Source organism: Microcaecilia unicolor, chromosome 2 (genome assembly GCF_901765095.1).
Source record: "Microcaecilia unicolor chromosome 2, aMicUni1.1, whole genome shotgun sequence".
Taxonomy (NCBI): domain Eukaryota; kingdom Metazoa; phylum Chordata; class Amphibia; order Gymnophiona; family Siphonopidae; genus Microcaecilia; species Microcaecilia unicolor.
The window spans coordinates 601,627,309-601,643,717 of record NC_044032.1 but is presented as its reverse complement, the minus strand read 5'-3'; the positions used below and the strand labels follow the sequence as shown (position 1 = coordinate 601,643,717).

Below are 16,409 nucleotides of genomic sequence, written 5' to 3'. Positions count from 1 at the left end.
CCAAACTCCCACATACCTTGAAGTAGGAGAAGGAGTTGCATTCCCCTCCTCCCGTGAATGCTGCTTTCAAATACTGCACCCTGCCCTGCCCACTGCATCCTGAGATGCGCTGGTGGAGTTTCAATACCATATAAGGGAGAAACTCCCTTATATGGTTCTGAATCCCTGACCAGTGCATCCCATTTTGAAGGCGGTGATTGCAGGTGGAGGGAGTGCAACTCCCTCCTCCTGCTTCAAGATAAGGAGGGGTTGAGGGATTTGGGGAGACACAAGGCCAACAGGGTGGGTGTAAGGTGCTACTCACTGGGCCACCATATAAGATTTTAAAAACCATGGTACATACTTTAAAAGCTATACATGCCTTTATAGGTAACCAGTGAACATTAATTATTAAAGGGATTAACCCGTCACATTGTTATTTATGGATGATCATTTTTGCTGCTTGTAAAAATGGTTTTCACATAGATAAATCCATATCCACATTAAATATTGTCTAGCTAATATTCAACATTTTTCAAAACACAGCCACTGGCTGAGTTGGATCTGGATATTCAATGCTGACCCATATCCAGGTACCAGCATTAAATACCCACCAAAAGTTGTCCAGGTATGTCCGATATTCAGTGCAGGCACCTGGTAACTATTCAGGCAAACTCCAGCAGTCTTCTCTCAGAGTTTCCCTGTGGCTTTATTAGTAAACCAAACCCCTTCCCCCACTCCGCTCTTAAGGATGTACTTCCTAGGGGACAGTTAGCATTGTAACCATTCACCTTTCTCTAATCAAACCCTGGCAGAGAATGCACAAGCGATGCCAGTTCGGGTGAAAGCTCTTAGGCAAGATTTATTTTAAATCACATCCAAACACAACACAAAACTCAGTGCAGTTCAAACAAAATACATTCTTTAAAGAGATACAAGTGGGACACCATGCACAAAGACAATAGATTATCTAAAAATCAGCAACAATTTCTACTTTACTCAAACCGGGGCTCTCCTGCTCTCATGAACTAGTGCTGCAGTCACTCTGCTCACAGCTCTTCTAGGCTCCATCAGTTCCTTCTGCCTCTCCCCCTTTCAGACAAACCTTCTTCTCTTAGGGGCCCTTTTGCAAAGGCTCGTAAGGGCCTACACACGTCCAGCGTGTGCCAAATTGGCATTACCACCTGACTACCACGTGCCCTGGGCAGTAATTCCGAATTTGGTGTGCACCGAAAACATGTGGTAGAAAATATTTTCTACTGTGGGGCGCCTACCCAGTGGTAAATGGCACTTGGCGTGCGCTGCATGCTTACCATCCAGATATGACACCTTATCGCTAAGTCGATGGGTGGCGGTAAGGTCTCAGAGCAAAAAAGGACGCGTTCTGGTTTTCATTTTGCTGCACATCCGTTTTCCGACCCGTTAAAATAATCACTTTTTTCCAGGTGTGCTTCAATAAGGGTCCGGCGTGCACCAAATGTGCCAGTTTTTGGCGTGCCTTTTTAAAAGATCCCCTTAGGTACTAAAGAGGGTTACCCGTTTCTTCATGAACCCAAAGTAGGCAACTCTAACAAGTATTTTTAGTAGACAGCTTAACAACCCTTTTTAACATTTATCTCTCTTTCCCCCTAAACAGAGAGTTTAGACTATGGGGTTGCCCCATTCATTTAGAACACTGCACTTCTGCAACCTTACTCTAACAGCCATTTGTTTCTACCAGTTTGGAACTTTGACAAAACTTTAGCATGTATCCCTCTTTTCCTATAGCAGAGAGTCTGACTATTGAGTGGCCCTTCCCCTCTAACAAACGCTTTCAGAATTCTTCTGCAGATTTACTCTTAACGGACATAATATGGGCTTAAATTAGCCTGGCCTTTTCCAGGACCCTCTCTCTTTTCTGGCTCTCTGAGTCATAACTGCCATGAAGGAGTTAAAACTTCTATCCCTTTTTGCCCTACCTTGATTCTGGCATTAAAGGCTGGCATGGCTTCCCTTGGTTGGGATTTCTCTCTCTTCTTTAGGAGTACGAACAAGTGCTAGCTGGGGTTACATGAAAATTACCCAGACTCCTCTTCCCCCCCCCCCCTCCTTTCAGGTCTCTCTCTCTCTCTCTCTCTCTCTCTCTCTCTGTCTCTCTGCTTGCTTGGAATCACCCTAACAGGTAAGCTAAGAGCCTAGCTCTGCTAGTGGCCACAGGGCTTCCTCCCTTCTCTGCTAAGAGTCTCTCTTTCTTTCTTTCTTTCTTTCTTTCTTTCTTTCTTTCTTTCTTTCTTTCTTTCTTTCTTTCTTTCTTTCTTTCTTTCTTTCTTTCTTTCTTTCTTTCTCCCTCCTGAGATTAAATCTGTACCATGAAGAAGGTGTTAACTAGCCAGCTGGGGCTCACTGAATCATCGGCTTCTCCAGTTCTCATCATCACAGTTTCAAGAGCACATGGCCTTATGGGAATTCAATCTCAACTCCCTTTAAAGGGATCCAGGCTGTAAAATGGCCTGAACATATGCAGAAAATATTCCCTAATTTTCTGCTTTTTATCCTGCATGTGCGGATGCCCCCAGGCTGTACACCGCAATAAAAAAAGGTCCTAAGCAAGTAAAATCATAAAATCTAAATAAAAACAGAAGCATATAACCAGAAAAACATCACCCCATTCAAGCAAAGGCTAGAATGTTAAAGACGTTTTCCAACTGGGTTAGTCAAAAGCTTGATTAGAAAACAGGTTTTGACCCTGTGCCTGAATACCTTATTTGTCTCTAAGGGATCATTTTACTAAGGTGCGCTGAAAAATGGGCTGCGCGCCTGTAAAAAAGGCCTTTTTTAAAAAAAGTTTGCCGAAAATGAACGTGCAGCAAAATAAAAATTGGTGCACATCCATTTTGGGTCTGAGACCTTACCCATTGACTTAGCGGTAAGGTCTCACACGGTTACTGTGCGGTAATCATCTACGCATCTCAAGAAAGATATAGTAGAATTGGAAAAGGTGCAGCAAAGGGCGACAAAAATGATAGCGGGGATGGGACGACTTCCCTATGAAGAAAAACTAAAGAGGCTAGGGCTTTTCAGCTTGGAGAAGAGACGGCTGAGGGGAGATATGATAGAGGTATATAAAATAATGAGTGGAGTGGAACGGGTGGATGTGAAGCGTCTGTTCACACTTTCCAAAAATACTAGGACTAGGGGGCATGCAATGAAACTACAGTGTAGTAAATTTAAAACAAATAGTAGAAATTTTTTCTTCACCGAATGCGTAATTAAACTCTGGAATTCGTTGCCGGAGAACGTAGTGAAGGCGGTTAGCTTGGCAGAGTTTAAAAAGGGGTTGGACGGTTTCCTAAAGGACAAGTCTATAGACCACTACTAAATGGACTTGAGAAAAATCCACAATTCCAGGAATAACATGTATAAAATGTTTGTACGTTTGGGTAGCTTGCCAGGTGCCCTTGACATGGATTGGTCGCTGTCGGGGATAGGATGCTGGGCTTGATGAACCTTTGGTCTTTTCCCAGTATGGCATTACTTATATACTTATGACAATTACCGCCCATTTCCACTGTGCGCAAGAAAAAAAATTATTTTTCGGCACGCATGGCGAACCATGTAAAAAACAAAATTACCACTCAGGCCACGTGGTAGCTGGGTGGTAACTCCAAATTGACGTGTGTATACACCTACACAGCTTAGTAAAAAGGCCCCTAAATGATTTTTTCCCATTAAATTCTACACATAAAAAGGTATGCATTCTCATGACCAATGTACTCATCTCTTTCGATGGTGGGATGAGCAGTACCTTCTGAACTGATCATAATGATCTAGTTGGACAATGCTATCTCAAAAACTCCTGCATGAAGACCAAATTATACTTTAAAAATTAAACAGAGAATGTTTAAGGGTGAAGTTATCCATGTGGTCTACCATTAAGTTGGGTTATTTATGTAATGAAACTCTGTTCTAAAATAGCAGAACTTGTAGTAAAATAACCCATCTTAAAAATCCCACATTGATATCTTTCCCCCTAAATTATATTCAGAAGACGGTTGGACAGGCAACATTTCTATTAGATTCTAAAAGAGTTGACATTCTTTGAAGGTTGTTTTACTGGCTTTATTTTTTTCTATTTTAGTAGATAAGATTTACTGCTTCAAATTTTCACTTCCTACAGTATCTTGAAAGGATATTCTATCATGCTGAGCTCAATCATTTTTGGATCCCTCTGGCAAACAAATGTAGCTGATATTCCAAAGTATTACACTTAAGTACTTACCTTTGAAGAAACAATCTTCATTATGGACAATAGTAACCTTTTGCTTTTTCAGGCATGCAGCTCGGTGTAATTCACAGTGGTTTTCATAGAATTCTCCATCAGAACCACACACAGGTTTGTAATGTGGTTTACAGTGTTCCATGCACACACATTCATCTTGTCCAGTCTCCCTGTTAAGAACACAGTGCCGGCCTAGACCGCAATATTTATTCTCACAAGATCCAAAATGACCATCCTGAACCAGGTATCCTAAAAATCAAGGCAAGACAATGAATAATTAATTTCATAATAAGCACATAGGGGCCATTCTAAAATTTTAGGTATAATAACTGTTAAGTAGGCAGAAGAAATGTTCATAAATTAAGTGTATATATATATATATATATTTTTTTTTATAATAGGGGTGAATATTCTTCCCCAATTCCTCCAGAGAAATAGCAGTGTATCCATAAAATATGTACGAATATATGCATTTATTCATGAGGATGTTTTTATTATTACCTTTAACAGGTAGATTACAAACATTTTTTAACTATAAATAAATACAGTAAAATTCCATCTTTGATATTAGATTTTTTGATCTTATGTATATTTATATCACATTTTAATGTACATGTCAGTGAAATGCTTTTACATTTTGTAATGATAAAATGCAATGCTTAATTTTAGAACTTGACAATGGCTTACGATTTGTTAGAAAAAGGTCATACCCACTAATCCACAGATTCTATATATTGCGCTGTGATTTACATGCGGAAACTGAAATATATTCCATTACAATGTGCATAACCTAATTGGTTAAAAAAACAATCAGCGCTGATAATTGCCAATTAACAAGCAACTATCTATTGTTATAAGTTACAAAAGTAGCTAGATAGATTCAAATTGCTCATATCATAAAGGAAAATATTGATAAAATGAATCTGTTCCTTAATCAAATCCTCAGGGTTCACAGCATATGCATCATTGTTGCTTAAACTGGATTGTACCAGAGCAGTGTGCAAATCTTCATCCATCCAGTTTTGTTTAAATTTTATTTAAATAAAGTTTCTAAAATTTTTTGAAACAAAGTATTGATCGACTATTATAGAGAACAGCGCTGGATATATGTACTCAACACACTTCAGCCGATAGGTGGTCATTAGTTTGATCGGTTCTGAGGCTCTTTTTGTTTTTATCAAATCAGATTTTTGCTTATATTTATTTTATCCAATCAGATGTTTGCATATTTTTTTATCCAATCAGATTTTTGCAATTCTTTTCATTTGCACATCCAATTGAGTAGCTCTATTTTCGATCAGTTGATGGACATTTAAACTGCAGCAGCAGTGGGGGAAAATAGCCATGATCATTTTATAGGCAAGTCAGTATGCAAGTCTGTTGTTTTGTAAGTTTTGCTATTAGGATGAAATTTATAAGTTTTGTAGATTTTGTTCACAAGAGTACACCTATGAAGTCAAGCCTGCATTGAGTGCTGTTGTGTCTTGCAGTGAACCTCTTCCCTGATGAAGTATCAAAACCTGGTCATGTTGGTGGGGGTTCTTGTCAATTTGGAATCGACTGTATCTTTTTTAATCTCATGCCTTACTGGAATGTGATTTTGAAGAAGTTAATGAATGTTTTGCAAGGAGAGATTGTATAACCAGACTATACTTTGTTTCAAAAAATTTTTGAAACTTTATTTAAATAAAATTTAAACAAAACTGGATGGATGAAGATTTGCACTCTTTTGCTCTGGTACAATCCAGTTTAAGCAATAATTATGCTCTGAACTTTGACGATCCGATTAAGGAACAGATTCTTTTTTTCCTTAATAATATGATCAATTTGAATATATCTGGCTGCTTTTGTAACATGTAACAATAGATAGTTCCTTGGGATATTATGAAGTCAGTTGATTTGACATATGTCCTTGCACATTAACTAATTCAGTCCTGTTTATGAGACTAATTAATTAGTGGCATTAATTAGAATTTATGCACAGAACTATCTAAGCGTACGTGATGTACGAACATTCTAAGTCACAAGTTGAAAAGAGGGAATGGCCATGAGCATGGAATGGGCAGATCATGGTCATTTTTAAAATCTATGTGTGTTGCTTTAGAATACATATGGTCCGCACCTATATATTTTTTTTACATTTACATTTTAAACATAAACGTTTAAGCAATATCCGTAAATTCAAACTAAAAGAAATACACAAATCAAAACTACGGAAATCTTTCCCCATTAATTTTGTCCACAATACTTTTGGATCCAGATACTAGGTAAAAAGAAAAAAAAAGGGAAATAAACTTATATCATTAGAGCATTGGGGAGTAAGACAACACTCGCAGCTGACTGAACAGCATTTTAACTATTGGGTATAATCAAGGGAACCTTAACACTTTCTGTAGAATTAATAAACTGTAGCAATTTTGGGGGATCAAAAAAACATAATTAGTGGAGTCTAGAGATATCTACAAGGAAATGTTAACTTAAACAATGCCCCTAAGTTGAGAACCCTTGGTTTATATACCAAGAATTCTCTCCTTCTTTTTTGTGTATCCCGAACCAAATCCGGAAAAACATGAATTTTACACCCCCAAAAAAGAGCATTGATATGATGAAAATAAGTACGAAAAATATTGTTTCTGTCCAGCTGTAATGCATAAGTCACCAGAAGAGTAGTTTGTTCTGTCACCACTTCTAATGAGCTTTCCAGGAATTCAGTCAAATTTAAATCAGAAACAGACTGAGGTTGCACGCTAGACAATCTTGAAGTTCTTGTTATATACTGTGCTCTAACTATGGGCGGAAAGCCCTCCGCTGGTATTCCCAGTATTTCTCCAAAAATGTTTTTTTTTTTTACATTTCCAAAGCAGGAATTAATGGTGATTTTGGAAAGTTTATAAACCTCAGATTGTTTCTGCATCCCTGATTTTCCAGGTATTCAAGCTTATGAGTATCATTACAGTATTGAAGTAACATTATGTATCTGGGTAACTTCCCCCTCCAACGCTATAATCTTATTTGATTGATCCTGGATATTTTCAGACAGATTTTGACAAGTCTGTTTAAATTCCCAAATTTCTCCCCTAAAGGAGCTAGAAATTGATGAAAAGGTGGAGTTCAAACCTTGAATAGCATCCCATAGCGACTCCATCATCACCACAGCCGGCCTTAACAATCCTCCGTTTCCACTAGAAGTTTAGACCCCGAGCAGGAGACAAGGAGAGTGGCGTTCCCTGCACCCTCTCCATTACCAATCCGCTTGGGGTTGAAGCGCCGGCAGGTCCTCCTCTTTCAACAAACGAAGGTTCACCATTCGCCTCCTCCTGCTGTAACACCATCGGCGCTAAATCCCTTCTGGGTCGTGGGGGGGCTGTGCTTGAGGGAGGGCTCAATGATACTCCCTCTATGCTATGGTCCATGTCAGAAGACGCGGAGCCCATTGAAGCGAGCGTCCACTCCCCGAGTGCTCTCACCAAGGTAGTTTGACGCGCAGAAGGGACTATTGCTAGATTCGAGGAGGTAAGAACCTTAGCTTTCCCTTTTTGTTTCCCCATAATACAATACGGGGAAAACTCTTAGCGTCTGGCTGCTTCAGAGGATCTCGAGAGCAGAGAAATGCTCACACTGCTCTAGTCACCATCTTGAATCCCCCTCAGGCAGAAATGTTTTTTCTTAGTGGTCCTTTTATAAGGTGCACTGAAAAATGGCCCGTGGTAGTATAGACGTGAATGGACCCTGTTCTGGGATGGGACAGAGTAACTGAAGAGATGGTGTGGAGATTCATAAGGACTGATGGGGATATGTGTGGCAGTTACAACATGTAGATGCCTTAACCGCAAGAAAAGGAGATTGACAAGTATTTGTTCTGGCTGTAAATACAATAGGATACCTATTTGTTCTGACTGCAAATGGAGGATATGTAAATAGACCTGAACAGTGATTTATATGCCCTGACATCATTGGAGACTATGTTTTGCGCTATTCTGACCACCTTAAAGACCCTGAACTGTAGAGACTATATAAAATAGTATGTTCCATGATAGATAAGCTTAATCCTATATAATAAAAAGCACCTCCAACGTTCTGAAGCTGAGAAAGTGAAGCCTTGAAGCATTTGTGCTCCTGCTGTATCCATCTCCTGAATTGACGTAACGTACTTCCATGTACATCACACACAGCAATGACCAACCGCACGCTACCAACATGAGGCCTCGCCCCTGCCACCACGCCACACCACGCAGGCAGCAGCGAGGTAGAAGGTGGTAGGCGGGTTTCAGCGACGTCACAGCTTTGTACAGCAGGAATACTGGGAATTGTGGGCTGTGTGCGCGCAGGTCGCTGGCATCCCTGTGCAGTTCTTTATGACCTCACTGGTGCTACCTGCGTGGGAGCGGGACGCTTTTGGCGACCGCGGGTAAGGAATGAGGTCCCGACGGCTGCCTGTCAGTGCTCCGGTCTTTGCAGGGAGTAGAGGCTGTGGTACCAACCATATGACTCGTGTGTGGAAATAGGGCCTTTGCAGTGCAATGGTTGCACGTTTTTATGCTGCTAATTAGCATCTGATATCAGACTTTTCTTACAGTATAAAAGTCATGGGTGTAGTGGCCAGCCTTTGTAATTGCACGAGTGTTGTGCGTCTCAAAAGCTGTGGGGTGATCCTGTGTGTACGGGGATCCGAGGCTGCTCCAGTCGCACACACTCTCATTCTCACACACACACACTCTCTCTCTCACAGACACACTCGCACCCAGTCTCACTCTCTCTCTGTCACCCACACACACACACACTCGCACAGTCACTCTCTCTCTCACACACACTCTCTCAAACATACACACTCCTAGGAAAACCTTGCTAGTGCCCATTTCATTTGTGTCAGAAACGGGCCTTTTTTACTAGTTTTTATATAAAACAAGAGGAAACCAGGAGAGCTATCTGAGGAGCAAATGTCCATAGGGGGATTCCACTCAATTGATAATTAAAAAAAGACAATAATATGCATAATATAATGCAATTGCAATATAATTCAATGGACTTCTGGTCTTTTACATTACCAACAGGTTTGGTACTGACTACAAAAGAGTAGAATTAGGGAGACATAATACAATCTCTTACAAATCAAACAACCACAGTACAGGCTAATATATAATATAGGTAATCTAATACTATCAATAGCTTGGACTAGCCTGTAACTATCAAAGTAGCTGTAATGTTAATAAGCTGTAATGTTAATAATTGGAGGAGAAAAGTCCTCAGAAACCAAAGAAAACAATCCTAAGTGCTGCTTTGAACAATGAAAGCTAAGTGTTGATGTATTTCCTTGTGGTGTGCTGCAGATAAGCTTTAATTGAACCATTATTTTTTGAATTTTCTGAATTTGGCATAAATATTGAACTTGACAAAGTCAATTTTTAAATTTGAAAGAGAATGCACAGAAGATGCACTTTAAGTTTGACAATGATTTAAAAGCACAGTCACAATTTAAACGCATTAAAAAAACCATATATAAAAACCTTTGGGGTTTTTAGTCCAATGATAGAAACTAAAACACTGACAAAATATTGTAACAGTGTTCAAACCAAGGATTGTTTTCTTTGGTTTCTGAGGGCTTTTCTCCAATTATCCTTATAAATATCACAGGTACTTTGATAGTTACAGGCTAGTCCAAGCAATTGACAGACATAATACAATCCTTCTCCTTCTTACCTACAAATGCACTCAGTCTGCTGCCCCTCACTATCTTTCTACCCTCATCTCCCCTTACGTTCCCGCCCGTAACCTCCGTTCACAGGATAAATCCCTCCTCTCAGTACCCTTCTCCACCACCGCCAACTCCAGGCTCCGCTCATTCTGCCTCGCCTCACCCTATGCTTGGAACAACCTTCCTGAGCCCTTATGCCAAGCCCCCTCCCTGCCCGTCTTCAAGTCTTTGCTTAAAGCCCACCTCTTCAATGCTGCGTTCGGCACCTAACCCTTACCGTTCAGTGAATCCAGACTGCCCCAATTTGACTGCCCCTAGCTGACCGACCGTTCACTTGTCTATTAGATTGTAAGCTCTTTGAGCAGGGACTGTCTCTCTTTGTTAAATTGTACAGCACTGCGTAACCCTAGTAGCGCTCTAGAAATGTTAAGTAGTAGTAGTAATCCCTGGAATTAACCATAATAAAATTAACTGGTATGAAAAATTACATCAAGATAATTAAAACATAAAATAAAAAGGTGTTAAGCAATCTCCTAATATGCAGGTAGAGAAATTCTGTTTGAATATAAAGAGGTAACAAATTCCAGTGCTTCACTATTTGAAATGAAAAGCAAACAGTATAATATCTTTGATATTGAACAGCAATTCTTGCTGGAAAATTTAAAATCAGAGCTTTCTTTATATGAGAAATCCTTTTAGGGAGGAGAGGGAGAAGAGGTTCATTCATGTAACTGGGACCTAATCCATGAAGAGCTCTAAATACCATAGTACATATTTTTAAAAAAAACCCCAAAACAATGTACTCATATTGGCAACCAGTGGTTTGATTAAAAATCAATTTTGCTGCTGTATTTTGAAGGACTTGTAAACAAGTTAAGGATGCTCCAGTGCATCCTGCATACAAAAGATTACAATCATTCAGAGCAAATAATATACTGACTTGAGTCGATATATTGAGATGTTCTGTCAGAAAATACTTCCTAATTTGTCAATAATGTTAGCTTATTTAATACTTTTTAAATATGTTCTTTCATTGTTAAATGAGAAGTGTGGTAGCCGTGTTAGTCCACTCTTAAGATTATCAATAGAAATCAAACAAAATAAAACATGGAAAAGAAAATAAGATGATACTTTTTTTATTGGACATAACTTAATACATTTCTTGATTAGCTTTCGAAGGTTGTCCTTCTTCGTCAGATCGGAAATAAGCAAATGTGCTAGCTGACAGTGTATATAAGTGAAAACAGTCTGACAGGGTGGGAGGATGGGGGTGGGTAGGAGGTATGCATGGGGACATCAAAGCATATCATTGATATTCTAACAGGATAGGTGTGGATAGGTGAGGGGAGGGTGATCAACAGAGAAATACAGCTTTATGGTTTATAATGGGCTAGGAACCCCAGATCCTTGTTAAGTCCTTTCTGTTGGGTGTTAAAATATTCAATCATTCTGACTTCAAAGGTCTTACGTTCTTGTATGGTTTTAAAGTTACCTTTCAGGATTCTCACTGTGAAGTCACTGGTACAGTGTCCTGGTCCTGTAAAATGTTGACCAACAGGCGTGGGAACCCTACTGGCACCAGTATTGTTCATGTGATGTCTATGTAAATTGAATCTTGTCTTAAGCATCTGGCCTGTTGCTCCAATATAGCATCCTCCGTTACATTTTTTACACTGAATGATATATACCACATTGGAAGATGAGCAAGTGAAAGATTGGTAAACTGCTGTTGGTCAGCATTTTACAGGACCAGGACACTGTACCAGTGACTTCACAGTGAGAATCCATAGCTAATCACAATACTTCACCACTCCACCCTACTCCGATATCCATCTTTCTGTAACTTTTCTTAGGCCTTTTTTTCTCCATCTAGAATCTTTCTGTAACACCAATTGTATCTATTTCCTGGAATGGCGATGCCATAACAGGTGCTTGTAAGCCACATTAAGCCTGCAAATAGGTGGGAAAATGTGGGGTACAAGTGCAATAAATAAATAAATAAATAAGAAGAAAACCAGGAAAGAACAGAGCCCTGAAATCCAGGTAAGGACAGCGTATCAAGGAGTAGGCTATGATCAACAGTGTCAAAAGTAGCAGATAGATCTAGAAGGATGAGCACCATATATAAAATTTATTTATTTATTTGTTACATTTGTATCCCACATTTTCCCACCTATTTGTAGGCTCGATGTGGCTTACATAGTGCCGGAGAGCTGTTTGCAGACTCCGGAGTAAACAAATAAAATGTGATGTTGTGGTAGGATAAGGTTCATGTGGTAGGACCACATAAAGGAATCGTACAACGGGAGAGTTGTGTGATGACCACTACAAACTTTAGTGCTGTTGTGTCGCTGAGATCTGGCATTTACGTTGGGTCGGTAGAGTATGCCTTTTTTAAGGTGGGTCTTAAGTGTTTTTCTGAAGTGTAAGTGGTTGTATGTAGTTTTCAAGACTTTGGTACAGCGTTCCATAGTTGTGTGCTAGTGTAGGAAAAACTGGATGCATAAGTTGATTTGTATTTAAGTCCTTTGCAGCTTGGGTAGTGGAGATCTAGGTACATTCATGTTGATTCGGATGTGTTTCTAGTTGGTGCTGATTCGGATGTGTTTCTAGTTGGTGCCGGCACTGAATATTACCTGTGCCTATGAAATTACTGGCTTCTCCCCAACTCTGCCCATGGACTGTGCCACACAGTGCCATAGTGGTCAGAGGGGAAATTCAGCAGGACTGTACAATTACATGCCACTGAATATCTGAGGAAGGCCTGCTAAACGAAGCTTAAGTAGACAGGAGCCTCTGTACAGAATATGCTCGCTTTGTAGAAGGAGGACTGACAACCGTGGTAAAAAAAAAAAAAAACGTGCACAACAGAAACATGTTTTATATCCACTCTGTCTTTCTACTCAATACTCAACAGATTGTTCAATCCTAAATAAAAGAGTCTGTGCCCTGACTGCTGTGAGGATCAGATCTCATAAGAATATTTTTTTTTACTGCTGATACATGTAAAGTGCAAAAGAACTTCTGCTGGAGTAGCTCTTCAGCTGAGAATGAAAAGGGCAAATCATGTTCAAATCAAAGATACCTGTTACTTGATATTCCGGTGTAGCAGCTTGTTAAATAAAGGTCTTTCTTAGATACTAGAAGGAATACACATAACCACAGTTTATTTTTAGCGCCCGGCCACGTTTTATTTTTAGTATCATAATGAGACAAATTACATCAGACTAAGTGCATTTTAGGTTTCAAAATGAATGCCACTATAAACTGTTGTAAATCTTTATGCCAATACAGTAACAGACTTCATATTAAAATTATCCAGCCTTTATTACAATTATCAAATAAAATGCTACACTATAACAGAACCATTAGAATCTAGTTATGCAATTCATAGAGTTCTACAGATGACAGCAGTAAAAGTTCACAAAGCCATCTGTTCTCCACATGTTCTCTTCCTGTTACAATAACACAGACTCTAGCTTCACATTTGCTTCCCAACAACTAAAGATCTGTGGTGTCTGTCCCAGGATCTGCCGCTGGTTCTCCCTTCACCTTTTCTACTAGGATGCACTTTTGTACATCCATCATCACTCTTTCTATGAAGAAATATTCTTTTGCTAACCCTGAGTGTACCCCAGAAGGATACTAGGCTACATAGACAGGCATAACCAGCAGAAGAAAGGAAGTGTTGGTGCTGTTGTACAAGTCATTGGTGAGGCCCCACTTGGAGTATGGTGTTCAGTTTTTGAAGTCATATGTTGCTAAGGATTGCACTTAACTGGCAATCCACCACTGAATATTCCCAGCTAGAGTCTAGGAGATAACTGGCAAGAATGTGCGATATAGCTGGCTATCCCCAAGTATTTAGAGCATTGACGGCCATTGTAAGTTGAAGGCTGTGTAAATAGCTGGAATATCTTTGGCCAGTTTAAACTTAACCAGCTATCTCCAAATATTGGCTTAGATGATTATTTTTATTTATTTATTTATTTATTTATTGCATTTGTATCACACATTTTCCCACCTTTTTGCGGGTTCAGTGTGGCTTACAATATATTATGAATCATGGAAATACAATTTGTTACAAATCGGTTATGGATTACATTGTGATGAGTTATGCGAGACAAAGTCAAAGTATCGATAAGGAATATAATAATGGAAAAGAGCGCTTAAACTGTCCAAAAATATTCAATGCTGGTCACTGGGCTGACCACCGACCATGGGAGTTAGCCAGGCTCCCTCCCGAAGTCTGAATATCAGCCCCCATTGTGCCCTCAAAACAGCTGAGAAGCAAAGGTTCACCTCCTATAGCTAGTGTTCTGACCATCGGCCAGTGTTCAGAATCTCAGGCAGCTGAAATCAGCTATTTTGCAGTTTCAGCCCCTGTCCTCCCAGGATATATGAAGGAACAGGAGACAGGAAGTAAGACTGGAGTAGAAAGAGCACAGAGAAGAGCTACTTTGCTCCCTAATCCAGCTCCCCCCATTTTGTCCGTCCTCCTGTCTTTTGCAGGGAACAGGAGAGGGTCAGCTTGAAGCGAGCAGATAAATATTCTAATGAAAGACAATGCACATAACTGATGGGCCAATGATCAAAACCCGGCGCTATTCAGGATAGAATTCTCAAAATACCGCTGTACTAGTGCTGAACAGCAGCGCAGTCATGATCAAAGTTAATATATACAGATATAAGCAGTGCTGTAGTACCACTAACTCCCTCTAAACAGCGTAATACTACTACTACTACTATTCATCATTTCTAAAATATACTAGGCAGCCAGGACACATGAGCATTAATTTGATGCGCTAAAAGAAGCCAGGAACTACGCGCATGTGCATAGGTGGGACACTCCTTGTGTAGGACAGCTCGTCGGTGTGCCGTAAAGTGCATCCTGCCGTAAAGCGCATCAAAAGATGCTGGCTGAAAATGCCGTAAATACATAGCTTGCCCTGCAGTTCTATCAGTGGCCCTAGTCTTTGCGTTCTTTGCTTTGGCTTTGTATCTTGTTTGACTGTGCTTGTAGTGCTTTTCTTTGGGCCTTTTTGTCACATCACAGACCTGTTTGAGGTATGTGAATAGACATGTGTATTTGAGTAAATCCATCGATTGTGTGGGAGGATTAACAGCAATGCTTTTTTGTTTTATTTTTTTCAGGTGCCTGTCCTTATATATAACTTTTAAGCTCAGATGGGATATAATGCCAGCCATGATCTGGCGTTATTTGCGGCATTGTTTTCTGCCTAATGCCATTCAACACCTCTGTTCACTGCGGCACTATTTTTTTATCATCTAGGGGGAACAGGAAATGCCCTCATTTACATGAGATAGGCTAAATTAACATGCTATCTGGCTTGCGCAAGTGCCTGGTGCGCTCGCTGTTTATGGCGGTAATCCCACACATCATCCCGTGTTTCTGAGTGCATGTGCTACAACAGCACTAATGGCTTTTAGCACTCACATTCACTTTTGATCATCTGCCCTTGACTGCATAAGAAAAATATTGATTTTCCTGTTTTTCATTTTAAAAGTAAAATGAAACAACAGTTCAGTGGGGTGGAGGGGGGGGGGGGGGGGGAGGAGGAGAGCAAGCTCCTCATGTGTAACAAACTCCAAAGAAAAAGCGAGGTCCAAAAACAAATCATCCAAGGAGTCCACAGATGATCATAAGCACTTCTAGTTATTAAAGGTGAAAATCACAGACAACGTCAAACACATTATCTGGAGAATTACGACTCGATAAGACCATGTTTCGGCAAAGATGCCTGTATCAGGAGTCTAATGCACTAAAGTGCTGTATATCACAATTTGAGCAGTGATGAGAAAATGTAGTTATAGTAGTTCTTTTAATCCTAACTTTGATTGCGTAAGCAGAAGCCGCCTTTGTGTAAATGCACAGCAGCTTTTTCTGAAATTATAAACAACATTTTCTTATCGTTACTCAAATTGTGATACACAACACTTTAGTGCATTGGACTCCAGACTCCTGATGCAGGCACCTTTGCCAAAATATGGTCGTGTCAAGTCATGATTCTCCAGCTGCACGTGTTAACTTTGTGATTTTCACCATCATAGTAACATAGTAACATAGTAGATGACGGCAGAAAAAGACCTGCACGGTCCATCCAGTCTGCCCAACAAGATAACTCATATTTGCTGCTTTTTGTGTATACCCTACTTTGATTTGTACCTGTGCTCTTCAGGGCACAGACCGTATAAGTCTGCCCAGCACTATCCCCGCCTCCCAACCACCCGCCCCTCCTCCCAACCACCGGCTCCGGCACAGACCGCACAAGTCTGCCCAGCACCATCCCCACCTCCCAACCACCAGCCCCGCCTCCCAACCTCGGCTCCGGCACAGACCGTACAAGTCTGTCCAGCACTATCCCCGCCTCCCAACCACCAGTCCTGCCTCCCGATCCTGACTAAGCGCCTGAGGATCCATTCCTTCGGCACAGGATTCCTTTATGCTTATCCCACGCA

At 40.3% G+C, this 16,409-nt stretch overlaps 1 protein-coding gene across 2 annotated transcripts in view; it reads right to left on the bottom strand.

The window, feature by feature from the left end:
* Window positions 1-16,409, bottom strand: part of FSTL5 (follistatin like 5) — an 877,920-nt gene that overhangs the window by 581,294 nt on the left and 280,217 nt on the right. For both annotated transcript variants that reach the window (XM_030191590.1, XM_030191591.1), the window contains exon 4: window positions 4,238-4,486. In XM_030191590.1, the coding sequence (XP_030047450.1) occupies window positions 4,238-4,486 (249 nt within the window). The remainder of the gene's footprint in view (window positions 1-4,237; window positions 4,487-16,409) is intronic.